Below are 16507 nucleotides of genomic sequence, written 5' to 3'. Positions count from 1 at the left end.
GAGTATGAGTTCCAAACAAACGTATACTACAGGCTATCGCGAGTGCGCCAGTACTGAACAGAAGCAACGTGTGCATCAGAGAGATTGTAACTCAAGCTGTTGTTGATATGAGAGGAATCTAGAGAAATTTCCCTGGATTCGACAATCTTTCTTTCGAGTTCATCGTAGCACACATGGATGTTAGAAGTTTGAGTCCAGTTTACAATGTATTGGCGGCCTTCGTCTGAGTTAGCTGAAAAGAGAACGTGGCTAGAGAGAGCGCTAGCTCTAGTCCTGTTATAGGAGATATCTCTATGGTGTTCATCCAAACGTAGAAGGATGGATTTGGCAGTCTGCCCATAGTATGGCTTTCCACAATCACACAAAATCTTGTACACTCCTGGAAACTGAGTAGGAAGATGTTTCTGTTTATGTTTGCTAAGTAATGAATGAAGTTTTGGAAGCATAGTGAAGCAAATTTTGAAGTTAAATTTCTTGAGAATCTTGGCCAGTTTTGGTGATAGAAAGCTGATGTAAGGCAAGGAGATGACGGTTCTTTGGGAAGAGGGATCTTCAGAAGTAGTTGAGTGCCTGGAAAGAAATTGACAAATTTCTTCCCCCCCCCCTCCCCAGGCACAAAACAGAATAACCCATTTGGTATACAAATAAACCCATAAATAAAGATAGATGCACTATTATTTGCAGATGATGAAACTATATTTAGCTACACCAGAAGATGATTTACAAAGATCAATAAAATCATTAGATGAAATTTCATAATGGATATGAGAATATCTAAAGACAAAAATAATGGCTTTCAAAGGAGAAAACCCAATAAGAAGTAACATAGTGACAGATAATAAAATATTAGAATAAGTAAATACTTGCAAATACTTGGGATGTGACTTATCATATGAAGATGAAAAAGTATAGACATTAAAATATAAAATTTTCTAGGCCTATATAGCTCAGTGTAAGTGATGCTTGTGTCCTCTGCGCTTGGTTGCTCAAAGTCAGACTTAAGTTCAAGTCTTAGTCGCTGACCGGAGGAACTTTTTCTAAGCCTTTCTTCGACTGATTCCCAAGGTAGTCAATCTCCGGCATGGGCAAGCGGATTTTTCCTCCCAGAAACTCGAGATTAAGTTTATGGGTTTTTTATCCAGTAAACTCAAGAAAATCGACCGCAGTACCCACATTATTTCAGACAGTAACATATCTTGTTAGGGTTAGGTACCAAGAGATGGCAGCACTTGTTTGCCAACCTCTTCATCGGTGGCTGCTGTAATTAGTGATACAGCTATCTCTGATAGGATGTATCACTAATTACATGGCCACTATCTCTGATTGGCTACCGAGTGAGATTTAACTGCCCACTCAGTCTCCAAAAGCTAGATAGGGTATAAAGGCCTAGTCTACTCCCTATAAGGGAATAAATGGCATTAGCTGATTTTTTTTTTTTTTTTGAAGTAAGCTGCATAATAAATAATATATTTAATTCATCCCTAGTACAAAACACACCAGAATCAGACTATATAATGTCTTGCCTAAACCAACTTTATTATATGGAAGTGAAACATAGTCCATAAAAAAGAATAAAATGTATTCAAACAGCAGAAATTAAATTTCTCAGAAAAATAGCTGGATATACCAAGCGAGATGATAAAACAAATGAAGAAATTTTACAATCCCTGAATATAAAATCAATTAACTAATAAGTAAATATAAACAAAAATGGATAGGACATCTAAATTGAAGAGACAACCAAAAAAAAAAACACCATATGGATATAAAATGAATGGAAAAAGAAGTATTGGAAGATCAAGTGAGCTATGCTGCAAGACTAGAACAGGCCATTTGGCCTAAAATCCACGATACGAAGAAGAAGAAGAAGAAATCAGCTTCTCAATCGTATGCATATAATTTTGGGCCATGGAGAAAACACTGAAAAATATTCTTTAATGTGATAAGAGAAATTAAAAATTCAAATGAATGACTAACAATTATATTGTTCAATTATAGTGTTATGATGTATTTACAACAAAATTTGATTGTTCTTAAAAGGTGTACACACACACACACACACACACACAAAGACGTCTGACAATGAGACATCAAGTGTAATGGGATAAGTCTAAACTATTACACTATTGCTATAATATAATTGACAGAAGAATTTGGGAATCCTTAGAAATGGGTTTGGATTCAAAACATTTACTATAAACTCTAGTATCAACTTTTCAGAATACATCCTAGCCATAACTAATTTATTTTTAAAATCATCAGATTCTTTTATAATGTCATCTTTATTTGTCATTATTCTTTGTCTACTAGTTTTTGTGTTTACACTGAAGAAATCCTATGTAATTAGGATGAAGCATTGCATTTTTAATTAAAGTAACTGTTAATATATTATTTAGGTTTTCTGCCTTTAAACTTGTACAATATATATCAAAACATCTACATGCTTTTATATACCTAGTCTAGCCATAAATACTGTTATAACTTGAGCAAAGTATAAACCTTTTCTCTATCAGTAAAGCATTTACACCTTCAGCACATACAAACCACATGCATAAAAGTGCATATATCAGCCCTCAATGTTCAAACCCCCCCCCCCTCTCTTTTGTCTTCATGCACATCCGAAGTCCATGAAGTCACATATCAATGGCAGCATGTAATGTCCGATGGAAATGCTGCCACTGGTCACTTCAGGCTGGTGATGCTAGGATGTCATTTCTATCAGGCTATTCTCTCAAGTTCCAACCACAATTTGAAATCCAGCTGATCAGATCAGTGATTTCAGATGGCCAATCAGACAGGGATATGTGGTTGGGCATATCTGCCTCCAACCATTGTTGTTTGGTCCTCGCCTTGTGTGCAGGGGCTGAGTCCTGTTGGAAGGTCCACTACCCCCTATGAAACAATGTGTTGTTCAGGGGCAGTACCACAAGTTCCACATTGATGGAGGTTTTGATCCTTTCTCTCAGAAATTCAACTTGGATACCCAACCAAACCATCACTGATGTGGGAAGATGATCTTTCTAAATCCTGGGTACAATGGCATGTGCTTTGCAACCATGTCAACTGAGAGTAAGCATAAAGTCTACTTACTTAAGCCCAATAGAAAAGGATATGTAATTTATCCCACTAGGGGCACAATTTAGAACTTTTTAGGCCTACTCTCAATTGATATGCTTCAATGCTTCATCTTCATTACTTAGTGTAGTAGTGCTTGTGAGCCCATATCTTATTATATTTGGTTCCACGATGATGGCAATTTGACTTTGTGAAATACTGAAAGTAATAATTAAATTTATTTTAATTAATACATTTTTAATATCTTTTTTTACCCATATAGTTATTTTAATATATATATATATATATATATATATATATATATATATATAAAAGGTTTAATGACTATTACCGAGAGAAAAGATGACAAGATATATTTAAAAAAAGATACTACTAGTTTACTAGTTTCGTTACATGAACATCCTCAGGTATCACATTCAAAGAAGTATATAAAAAATTACAGAGACTTAAAATTGTACTAACAGAACAAGTATAAAAAACAGTAGCGTGTTTGAAAAAAATGCAAGTATGAGTTCCAAACAAATGAATACTACGTGCTGTCGCGAGTGCGCCAGTACTGAACAGAAGCAACGTGTGTGTCAGAGAGATTAACTCAGGCTGTTGTTGATATGAGAGGAATCTAGAGAAATTTCCCTAGATTCAACAATCTTTCTTTCGAGTTCATTGTAGCACACATGGATGTTAGCAGTTTGAGTCCAGTTTACAATGTGCTGGCGGCCTTCGTCTGAGTTAGCTGAAAAGAGAACGTGGCTAGAGAGAGCGCTAGCTCTAGTCCTGTTATAGGAGATATCTCTACGGTGTTCATCCAAACGTAGAAGGATGGATTTAGCAGTCTGTCCATAGTATGGCTTTCCGCAATCACATAAAATCTTGTATACTCCTGGAAACTGAGTAGGAAGATGTTTCTGTTTATGTTTGCTAAGTAATGAATGAAGTTTTGGAAGCGTAGTGAAGCATGTTTTGAAGTTGAATTTCTTGAGAATCTTTGCCAGTTTTGGTGAAAGAGAGCTGATGTAAGGCAAGGAGATGAAGGCTCTTGGGGAAGAGGGATCTTCAGAAGTAGTTGAGTGCCTGGGGAAAGAAATTTGTCAATTTTCTTTGGAGAGAAACCATTGTTAATAAACGTTTTTTGAAGAAAACGGAGTTCATTTTCAATTTCTGTTTCTTCTGTAAGTAATGATTTGGCTCGGTGGGCTAAAGTGGAAATAATACCACATTTTTGTAGGGGATAATGATGGGAGGAAGCATGAAGGTATCTGTCATTATGAGTAGGCTTTCTAAAAATTGAGATTTTAATGCTCTCAGCACATCTGGTAAGTTTGAGGTCTAAAAAGGGAAGGCAGTCATCTGATTCCAGTTCGAGGGTGAAAGAGATTTTTTCATGGCACTTGTTTAGGTGGTCCAAAAATAAATAGAGGTTATTGAAACCGTCTTCCCAGATGAGGAAAATATCATCAATATAGCGGTACCAGACTTTTGGTTTAAAGTGAAAGGAGTTAATAGCTTTTTCTTTAAATTCGTTGAGAAATATATCCGCAAGAATCGGAGAGAGTGGGCTGCCCATAGCCAGACCTGAGTTTTGTAAGTAGATCTTGTTATCATATTTGAAGTATCCTGACTTTATGCAATGGGAGAGAGGAGCAAAGAGTTTTTTTTGATAATTTGTTCTTGAGAAGATCGAGGACTTCTTGAGCAGGAACATTTGTAAAGAGAGAAACAATATCAAAACTGGCCATTAAATCTGTTTTTTTAAGTTTGATGTCCTTGATTTTAGAAACAAAATCTGCAGAGTTTTTAATATGTGAAGAAGAAATTCCAGAAAGATTTCTTAGAAAACTCGCTAGAAATTTGGAGAGATTATAAGTGGGAGAGTGTATGCCCTCAACTATAGGTCTGAGTGGGCAGTTATTTTTGTGAATCTTGGCGAGACCATACAGTCGAGGTATCAAGGGATGAAGTGACCGAAGAGAAAGCCGAATGTTTCTTTGTAACTCTAAGGTGGTTTTTAATAAATTATTAGTTCTATTGTGTAGTTCCATCGTAGGGTCATTAGCAATTTCTGAGTAGGTATCACTATTTAAAAGTTCCAAGATTTTTTTATGGTAATCAGACTTGTTTAAGATGACAGTTGCATTCCCTTTGTCTGCCAGAATGATGACTATGTTACTATTATCTTTTAAGGACTTGATAGCTTTCCTTTCAGAGTAAGAAATGTTGTCAGGTGGAGGTCTAGCATTATTTATACAGAAAATTGCTTCCATACGGAGGAGGTTAGCATCTTTGTTTGGTAATAAAGAAGCTGCCTTTTCTATCTTTGTTAAGAGATGTTCTCTAGGGATGGATGTAGGAGCAGTGACAAAGTTGAGACCTTTAGCAAGTATGCTTTCTTCTGCCAAAGATAATTGATGGGAAGACTTATTGATGACAACTTTTTTTAGATAGGTAGGGTCAAAATGAGAAGTTTTGCTATCCTGATTATACTTAAGAGAATCATATTTTCTAATGAGTTTTATTTTATTTAAATTCTGTATTTTAGAAGCCTTAAGAGTGCTAATTTCTTTTAAATGGTTCCAAGATGAACTGTCTAGAGAATGAGAAAAACGTGTTTCGTGATAGGTCTTCTTGGAAAAATAAGCAGCAAGACAACGTTTGGTATCACAAATGTGTTCCGATAAAAGATCTAGTTTTGCTCTCCTATAAATTCTTTCAGCTCTAGCGGTTTTTATCGATTCTTTAAAATTAAGGAAGCGTGGAATAATAGAATTGCACTTACATCTTTTTAGAAATACAAGTCTGTTGATGTACAATCCAATCGCTCTGAGATTCTTCTGATATTCTTTGACCAGTGAATTTAATTCCTCATCATCAGGAAAGTAGATATTTTCAAAATTCATTTTTACTCGGTTGGAACATTATAAAAAAGGTTTAATGACTATTACCGAGAGAAAAGATGACAAGATATATTTAAAAAAAGATACTACTAGTTTACTAGTTTCGTTACATGAACATCCTCAGGTATCACATTCAAAGTATATAAAAAATTACAGAGACTTAAAATTGTACTAACAGAACAAGTATAAAAAACAGTAGTGTGTTTGAAAAAAATGCAAGTATGAGTTCCAAACAAACGAATACTACGTGTTGTCGCGAGTGCGCCAGTACTGAACAGAAGCAACGTGTGCGTCAGAGAGATTGTAACTCAGGCTGTTGTTGATATGAGAGGAATCTAGAGAAATTTCCCTAGATTCAACAATCTTTCTTTCTTTCAAGTTCATCGTAGCACACATGGATGTTAGCAGTTTGAGTCCAGTTTACAATGTGCTGGCAGCCTTCGTCTGAGTTAGCTGAAAAGAGAACGTGGCTAGAGAGTTTCTAGTTTCGTTACATGAACATCCACAGGTATATATAACCAAGTTAAATAACCAAGTTATTTAACTTGGTTATTTAACTCCTAAATAAATATTTAGGAGTTAAATAGCTAAGCTTATATATTTACTTGGTAACCCTAATATACAGTATCCCCAAGTTAAAAAAGTAATTACACATATATATATATAGCACTAGATATATAGCTATACATAGGTATTTTAATACCTATATATACTTATACACTATCTCCCAATAATTGTCTGCACACCCCTGTTATTTGAAGTTATGGAAGCTTCAAGGTTTGAATAACATAAAAACCAGTGTACAGATGGTAGGAAACAGTATTTCATCATAGCAATTGGATATAGGTGGTATAAAAACATGACGTGAACTCAGTGACTTCAAGAGAGGTGTCATTGTGGGATGTCACATTGGTAGCATGTCCATGCATGCCATTACTGCTCAACTGGAACATCCAAAATCAATAGTTGGCAATGTGATCAACAAATGGAGACATTCTGGTATCACTAGTGTAGAAAAACACCTAGACTGCCACCGAAAATAACTGACAGGGACAGGAGGGTGCTAAAATAGGTGACATGCAAAAACCAGCTACAATCAGCACAGACCATCCATGATAAGTTCCAGAGTGCCAGTAACACCATGGTGAGCACTAATATTGTATGAAAAGAACTCCATTTACTGGATTTCCACAGAAGAGCAGCAGCACACAAGCCAAACATCACAACAATGAAGAAGGCAGCTCGTCTGGCCTTGTGCAAAAAGCATGTGAACTGGACAACTGACCAGTGGAAAATGGTACTCTGGAGCAATGAATCAAGGTTCACCTGTTTCCAGTCTGATTGTATAGGGTGTGGAGGCAGCCTGATGAATGTTTGTTACCACAGTGTGTTGTACTCACAGTAAAATTTGGCAGTGGTGGAGTAATGGTGTGGGAGTGCATTCAGCTGGTTTGGAGTGGAACCACTGGTCATTGTCCATGGCTCCATCAAGGCAGCTCAATACCTTGATATTCTGGATAATCAGATGCTGCCTACATTGTGAAATTTTTATGGATCAGATTTGTGTTACTATCAAGACAACAATGCACCATGCCACAAAGCTGCAGCTGTTATGAAATGTCATGAAGAGAGATGGGTGCCAAATGACCACCCTGGCCTGTACTGAGTCCTGACTTAATCCCCATCGAACACCTGTGAGATGAACTGGAGTGGCAATTGAGTTCCAGAGCAGCACGTCCTTGATATGTCACTGAACTCAGTGCTACTTTGATGGAGGAATGGAGACAAATTCTACCTGATGTCTGCTGAACATTGGTGGAAAACCTCCCTCAAATGGTGCAGGAGGTGATCAAAGCCAAAGGTGGACATACACGATATTGGGGTTCGCCTGCTGGTGTCAATTGTAAATTGCTAAAGTGTCTGGACAATTATTGGTAGATAGCCTGTGTGTGTAAAAGCATGCAGACTTTACCAGTTCACAGTTAAATAAATAAATAAATAATAGTTCATAAAAGGCAGTAAACTGGAATAAGATATTAATTGCTTAATCAAAAAACACATTTCATCCTAATTACACAGGACTTTTTCATGTGTAAAACAAAAAAAAAAAAAAAATGCAGAAAAAAACAGTAAAAGATTAACAAGGTGACACCCATCATATAGCTATATAAGAAGCTGATGATTTTAAAAATATTTCTAATTATGTGCTGCATTATTGCACATGATATGCATGGTTACCCTTGCACATGTTTGGCTAGCTATTATAGCTGGGATGTATTCTGACAAGCTGATATATAGCTAAATTTAGGTCTTTGGGATCCAATGCCATTTCTAAAGATTCTTTTCTTGGTTATGTGACAGCAATGGTGTAATAGTTCAGACTCATCCCATAACACTTATGTCTCACTGTCAAGGCATCTTGTGGGTCAACTGAAGAGAGAACATGCAATTACAGAGGACAGGCATCACTTCTTTGGTATTCAATATCTCTGATACTGAATATAAATATCACAGATAACGATATTCAATATCAAATGAGCAGACTAGAGTGTACTCAACAATGCAATGCAATTAGAAATATTTTAAAATCATCAGCTTCTCGAATAGCTGTATAATTGCCATTACCTTGTTAATCTTTTACTGTTAATTTCTCTACTAGTTTTAACACCTGAAAAAGTCCTATGTAATTAGGATGAAACACTGTATTTTTTGATTAATTATTAATATCTTATTCCAGTTTACTGCTTTATTAACTCTTATTTATATATATACATATATATATGAATGATTATTACAGAATAATATCATAAACATAAGATTACATGAACTAAAGAGATTAAAAGAAACATACTTGAATCGCCTTACTGTAAGGGTCTGGAATTCAAACAAACTTTTACAATATTCTCGTAATGCTAAATAATCTGGGGAAGAAAAATTCGATATGTGTAAGGTCCAGTAAATTCACTATTTAATGTGTAACATCCAATAAAGAAATTTATAATGCAATTTTCTTAAAATTGCATTATAAATTTCATTAAAAATTACAAATGAAAATTAAAAAATCGATTCCACTCCCTTAAGATCAATGTTTTGGAAGGAATTTGTGTGAGACTCTCATATATTTTGGACTTAAATGCAATTTAGACAAGAAAAAAAAAAGCAATATTCCTATTCAAGATGAGCAAAATGTATAAAATACATAGCTGTGGTTAACACACAGATACACATAGAACTACAGTTAACATCATTAGGTAAACTTTTGTACTTTGAAGTATGGTATGGTGCAAAAAAAAAAAAAAAAAGTGATGAACTTCGATGCCTGTTTGCTCCATAACATGTATCGCTGTAGTTATTCAGCACTGTTTCTTTTTTTGCATCATACTGTATTTGAACATTCTGGGTAAAAACTTTTTAGCAGCAATGCTATTTTAAGCTATTATTATTGTTATTCAGAACCTTCATGTGCAGTCATAAGACTCATACCAGGAGGAACATCTTAAACAATGCAAAGTCTATTATACCATTCTTTAGCTACTGTACTGGCCTGGACGTACATACACTGTTGTCCAAAACCTAAGGATGAACAATATTTCTGAAGATTACCTCAAATTCAGACAAATCACCTTGTGGTAATAATCACCTGAAGATTTCGAGTAGAAAGTTGGTACACATTTAAATTTTTGAATCATGTGCAGAGGGGTCATGTGGTGGCACTCAACAGAATAAAAGGCAAAAGGCTACACCGAGTGAATTGTATTTGAAGGAAGCTCTTTTCGTGAAAGAATAAAGTTGCAAACTTGGATGTCTTGTAATGTCTCAAAGACATCATTTAAATGATTTCAGGTGGGGAAGAATTATTGGAAAGCTTGAAAAAGGTGGCAGAATTACTGATGTTACCAGAAAGTTTGGAATCTCACATAGCATTGTATTCAGGCTCTGAGCAGTGTTTCAAACCAATGGAATGTTTTCCAGATGTTTCTCAGAGGTTGCCCTCACTCTACTGTGGAGTATAAAGAGATTTTGGGTTATAACAGCAAAACGTAATTGATGTACCATGGCAGGTCAGCATGCAAGTCGGTTCCATTTAAGCACAGGTATGCAGATATCTCCACAAACTGTGGCAAGACGTTGCGACAAGTATACATATTCACCCGAAGGTCTGTAATCTGTGTCTGTTTATACCCAGCTCATTGTAGGGCATATTGAGTGGTGTTGTATCCTTAAAAATTGGACAAGACACCAATGGGATAATATACTCTTTACAGATGAGAGTCGTTTAGTCTTTCCTCTGATTCAAGATGACACCTGATCTGGTGTGAAAGTGGTACTGCTTACCATTGTGAAAATGCTCATGAAAGGGATAGATATGGCAGTGCTGGGATCATGGTGTGAGGAGTCATTATGCTTAATGGATGAACCAACCTACGAGTGAGAGAAAAAGACTATGATTGAAGAACTTCATCGCAATATCGTTCTCCAGTCATAGTCATTTTTCAGCACTTGTGTTCAACAGTGCTATGGGCAAAGACTTCATTTTTGTGGATGACAATGCCTTACCACATCATACACGAGCAGCAGAGACACTTCTGAAGACCAGGATATTAATCAAATTGAGTGGCCAGCATGCTCTCCAGATCTTAATCCCATAGAACACATTTGGGATGCAACAGGGAGACATATTGCTACGTGAAATTCCCCTCCAGAAAACAAACAAAGCCTTAATAAATTAAAGACTTAATTCGGTATGTTTGTCAAGTAAATAATTGTTTAATATCCGACATGTTTCACTGACTAATATCTGTCAGCATTTTCAGGTATACACTGGTAAGCAATGGAAAGTAACAAAAACTAGGAAACTAGCCGACAATTCTAAAAATTATATAAAGTTATCACTGTGTGTGATACAATACGCATGTCGCAAGTACAACGTTTTATTTGTTGAAATATTTATTGTAATTTTCATGGAAGTTCATTTCTTTTTGGTTAAATGATCTGATTAGAGTTTTCCATATATCTGGTAGGATTAGGTCTTGATTCTTATTTAAGTTACCTGTTGAACGGGTGACTGTAGCAGCTTCTTTGAATGTTCTGGAATGGTAGTTCTCTTCTATGTAGGGCATATGACTCATATCCCATTCAATATTATGGTTGGTAGAGGCGAAGTGAGAAGAAAGTCCTGATATATCTTGTCTGTTATTCCTTACATAGCCTATGTGCTCTTTCTTTCTTGTTTCAAAACTTCTAGATGTCTGTTCGATGTAATTGATGCCACATGAACAGGATATGCTGTGAACTCCAGAGTATTTGTAGTAAGGATGGCTATTTTTCGGGGATCTTATAAACTTTTGAATGGTCTCCATAGGTTTGAAGGTTACTTTGATTATATGGTTTTAGAAGAAGAGCTAATTTTTTGATCTATCCCTAAATGCTACCCTACAAGACTCATCAACAAGATTCTCTTTAATGACATACCACAAAGACAATGAGATGAAACCCAATACATCAGCTCTATAACAATTCCATTTGTTAGTATATCCAAAAAATTAGCTCTTCTTCTAAAACCATATAATATCAGAGTAACCGTTTGTTGGATATTAAACAATTATTTACTTCACTAACATACCGAATTAAGTCTTTAATTTATTAATACTAGTGGTCAAGACAAAAGGTCAGAATAAACAAAGCTTTATTCAAGCTCTGAAGCATAAATAGGCCAGTTTTCCTCAAGAACTCCTGAATCACTTGTTGCTAAGCATGGTACAACATTGTTAGAGCTGCATCACAGTTCGGGCTGGACATATTCATACTGAAATGTCTCTCTCCATCGTTTTATGTAAGCACTGTACATTAATTCCTTAACTACATCCTCAGGAAATTTGTGGCTTTTGCCAAAATGTATTCCAATTAAATTTATTATATTATTATTATTCAAGCCTCCATGGAGTCAAAAGACTCATCGTGGGAGGTCCCCTCTGAGAAACACAAAGTCTATCATACCACACTTTAAAACTCATTGACCATTCTTGCTCTCGCCACTCCATCAGGCAATGCATTCCATGGTTCAACCACCCTCCATACAAAGAAACCACTCCTCACCCTCTTGCAAACAGTTTCCTTTTGTAACTTCCAGGGATGGCCTCTTGTCATCACTCCTTCCCGCTGTTCAACCAAGTGAAAGAACTTCCCAGTGGCAACCCTGTAACAACCTCTCAACAGTTTAAAAGTCTCAATTATATCACCTCTCCTTCTTCTATCCACCAAACTCTGCAGTCCACATTCCCTTAGCCGATCCTCATAACTAACATGGTACAGTCCTGCAACCGTCTCTGTTATCTGCCTTCATACCCTTTCCACAGTTAATTTATCCCCTTCAAATCCTGGGGACCAAATCTGAGAACAATACTCTAAGTGTGGTCTGATCAGAGACTTATCTCTGTAGGTCAGTGTCCTTCTCATTATTGCAGCACAGAGGATTATCTTCACTACTTTTGCAATATGTCCCCTAAATTTCAGGTTTCTATCAATCATCAACCCCTGATCTCTTCTCTCCCCTACTTCCTCCAGTATAACTCCAACCATAGAGTATGCAGCATCCCATCGATGTTTCCCAAACCTCAAGACCTTACATTTTGTTGCATTAAACCGATAACCCCATTCATTTGCCCGTCTATCTAGCTTATTCAAATCCTCTTGCAGGGCTACTACATCTGCACTATTACTAATAATCCTTCCCAGCTTTGCATCATCCACAAACATCTGAATATATCCTTGCAATCCACTGACAATGTCATTGATATAAAGGTTAAACAATATAGGTCCCAGTACTGAGCCCTGTGGGACCCCACCTGTAACCCTCTGCCTCCTTGAAACTGTCCCACCATACACAACTCTGATACCTATCGGACAACCAATCCTGAATCTAGTTGACCAATCTGACATCCAGACCCATGTGCTGCAACTTGAATATCAGCTTATCATGTGGCACCCTGTCAAATGCTTTCACCAAGTCTAAGAAAATGGCAGTATATGCCTTTCCCTCATCTAATGCTCTTGTAACTTTATTATAAAAGGCTAGCATATTGCTAAAACAAGAGCACCCCTTCACAAATCCATGTTGACTCTCACGGATAACATTACCCTCATCTGCCCAATGCTGTATACGGTCAATCACTACTTTCTCCAAGATCTTACTAACTACTGATGACATGCAAACTAACCTATAATTAGACACTTCCAGTCTGCTACCACCCTTATGCAATGGCACTATCTTACCTTCCTTCCATTCCATGGGCACCTTTCCCACAGCCAGACTTTCATTGATTTGCCAGGTCAAAGGCACTGTCAAAACTCGTGATGAAATACCATCCAGTCCCACTTTATCACAGCTTTTCTGACATCCAGAGTACTCAGTATTTGAAACACACTCTCCTCCTGTACCTCGAACCTGCCCTATCCCTCTAGTATTAAAACTGACTCCTCCAGGATGAAATACTCCAATAAAGTGTTCATTGAACAATTCCACTATGTCCTCTGCATCAGTCACTCTATTTCCATTTTTATCCTGCAATATCATTCTTCCACAGTCATTTCTCCTCCTACTGGCCACAGCTAAAAATTCCCTAAGATTTTCCTTGGATCTTAGGGCTAATCTCCTCTCATATTCCAGTTTCGCCTTCCTCATCATACTAGTCACTCTTCTGGCCTGTGTCTTATATTCTCCATGCATCTTCTCTTTACCTGTTCTCTTTATATCTCTTCCATAGCCTCTTTTTCACATACAAATTCCTGCTTAATATTGTTTGTCATCCACTTTACTCCAAATTGTGTCAAATAATTTATAACAGATTTTTTGTGTAATATAATTACGCAAAATCACATATGTTATTAGTATGCAGCAATAAATTTATGTCCACAGTTGGCTCTAGTCATGAAAAGTTTATCATATACAGGTAAAAATATTGTTCTTTCTTAGCTTTTGGACACCAGTATATATGTCCATAATTACATCAATGTGAAGTGTCCATTGAAGTCAATATAACTCTTGGATATTATAGAAAAGATGGTATGGATAAGAAGCGCATATATTTGATCTGAGTAGCCAGTTAATTAGTTAAACTCATTCACTGTTTTCATGCTCTTACAACCCTATTTGGCAATGCATTCCATGGTTCAACTACTCTCCATGCAAATAAATCATTCCTCATCCTCTTACTCAATTCCATTTATAACTTTTAGGAATGGCCCTTGCTCCTTCCACTTGATCTATCATACAAAAGAACTTCCCAGTGTCAATTCTGTAATGATCCCTCAACAGTTTAAATGTCTTAATCATATCACTTCTCCTTCTTCTATGAACCAAACTCTGCAGTCTGCATGTACTCAGTCTATCCTCATAACTAACATTGTACAGTCCTGATATCATTTTGTTGTCACATCTGCACCCTTTCCAAGTTAACTTATCCCCTTCAAATCCTGGTGAAACATCTGAGCACAATAATCCAGATAGGGCTTTATACAATGGAATCACAACTATTCTAACTCTGCTGGTCAGCATTTTTCTCAGTATTGCAGCAACTCCTGGGTTACCTTCACCACCATTTCTGATATGTCCCCTAAGCTTCAAGCTCCTATCAATCATCATCATCCAAAGATCCCTTGTTCCTTCCACCTACTCTAGTACAGTTCATACGACAGAGTATGCACTGTACTAGAGTAGGTGGAAGGAACAATTAGAGCCATTTAATTGGCACCACCATTCATTTGCCCATCTGTCCACCTTATTCAAATCTTCCTTCCCAGCTTTGCATCATCTGCAAAAAACGGAATATCTCCCTGCAATCCATTCACAACGTCACTGATATAAATGTTAAACAGTATAGAAAAAATGAAAGCTATTGAAACAAGAACCAAACCTTAGATATTTGCTGGCAAATCTTGAAGAAAACACTGATTGATTCAACCAAAGATGCATGTGCTAAAGCTATTCATTTGTCCATCAACCAAAAATCAGAACTTCATGGTGGACTCAGAAGGTTAAGGAGGCAGTCAAGGAAAATAAGAAAGCATATTGTAAGTTCCTGGCTAGTAAGTCAGCTTGTTCTCTGAGAGAACACAGAGAAAAATAAGTAAAGCACTGTGTAAAACTAGCTACCAAACTCTTGAGAAGACTTTGATAAGAATACAAAAAGTAATTATCAGAAAGTGGCAAAATCTGGAGACTGTTGAAAAATCTTAGAAATGAATGAAAGAGTACTGTACAAGGAATCAGAGAGATAAAAGTGAAATGAAAACTTCAGATAAAGATATTCTGGATGTGTATAGTAAATACTTTGAAAGATTACTAAATGAAACAAATAGTACAACATGGTGGTAAAAACCACTCAACAGGAATGCAATTAGGATTAGGATTAAATTGCATTTGGATTCTAATTGCATTGATTCAAAATCAATGCAATTAGGAATACATGAAAACTTGAAGTAGAAAATGCCATAGAAAACTGAAATGTGGGAAGACAGCTGCAGTAGATAATATTTCTCAGAAATATTATTTAGAAATGCTCAAATATGGACGTATAAAAGTTTCACAGCGGCTACATTGTATAATTTAGAACTGGTCAGAGGATTAAATTCGGGATGATTGGAGTAAAGCTCTCATAGTATCCATCCATAAAAAGGGACATAAAACTGAATGTGAGAATTAGACGAATTTCCTACTGTTCCTAGTAAGATTTATGCAAATTTATTCTCGAGAAACAGAAAATTTGAAAAAGGGAAGCTTGGAGAAGAACAGTCTGGATTCAGGACAAACAGAGGTTATAAGGAATGGATTTCATTTTAATGCAAATAGTTTAGAAACCATGAGAATATAACAAGGATCTGTATTTAAGTTTCACAGATCTGGAAAAGGCATACAACAATGTGCCCAGGGAAAAGCTTTTCAAAACACAGGGCAATACATACAAATAGTCTATAATTAAGTTGTAAATCAGCAGTTAGACTTAAGGGAATATAGGAAGATTTTATGTAAAATCAGGTGTAAGATAAGGATGCACATTATCTCCACTCTTATACATCAAGCTTTTTACTTATGCAGGTGTTATACTCTGAAATAAATCCTGTACAAGCCTGTAGGATTCACAAAATTGATAATGTAATAAAATCGGTATGAAAATCAGCAACAAAAATACAAAGACAATGAAAATAGGAAGAAATACTGAAAATATCAACTGCATCCTGAATGGAGAACCTATATAACAAGTAACACATTTCAGATATTTAGAAACAATTTTTAGTGGAGATATATAAATAAAGATACAAGGGGGGGGGGGGGCTGAAAAGTTCTGATAAAGAACTAGAAAAAAAAATTATACTATGGCAACTGATATAATCACAAGAAAGAACATATCTTAAAATCCTTTAACCTACATGTTTCATCAAATTGTAATAATTTGTTTTTTTTTCTTTTAAGATACATAAGAAGACATCAGAAGACCACATTTCCTTCATGGTGATTGTCACAACTTTTCAGCACACAAACTGGA

The 16507-nt window shown here is 36.1% G+C and overlaps 1 protein-coding gene across 2 annotated transcripts in view; it reads right to left on the bottom strand.

The window, feature by feature from the left end:
• The window catches only part of pasha (microprocessor complex subunit partner of drosha), a 366059-nt gene that overhangs the window by 134684 nt on the left and 214868 nt on the right, over positions 1–16507 (bottom strand). For both annotated transcript variants that reach the window (XM_090391560.1, XM_090391561.1), the window contains exon 7: positions 8818–8887. In XM_090391560.1, the coding sequence (XP_090247686.1) occupies positions 8818–8887 (70 nt within the window). The remainder of the gene's footprint in view (positions 1–8817; positions 8888–16507) is intronic.

Source organism: Typopeltis vanoorti, chromosome 4 (assembly GCF_054136105.1).
Source record: "Typopeltis vanoorti isolate ZY-2024b chromosome 4, IOZ_Tvanoo_1.0, whole genome shotgun sequence".
Classification (NCBI taxonomy): domain Eukaryota; kingdom Metazoa; phylum Arthropoda; class Arachnida; order Uropygi; family Thelyphonidae; genus Typopeltis; species Typopeltis vanoorti.
The sequence above is the reverse complement of the archived record's forward strand: the minus strand, read 5'-3'. Positions and strand labels throughout refer to the sequence as shown.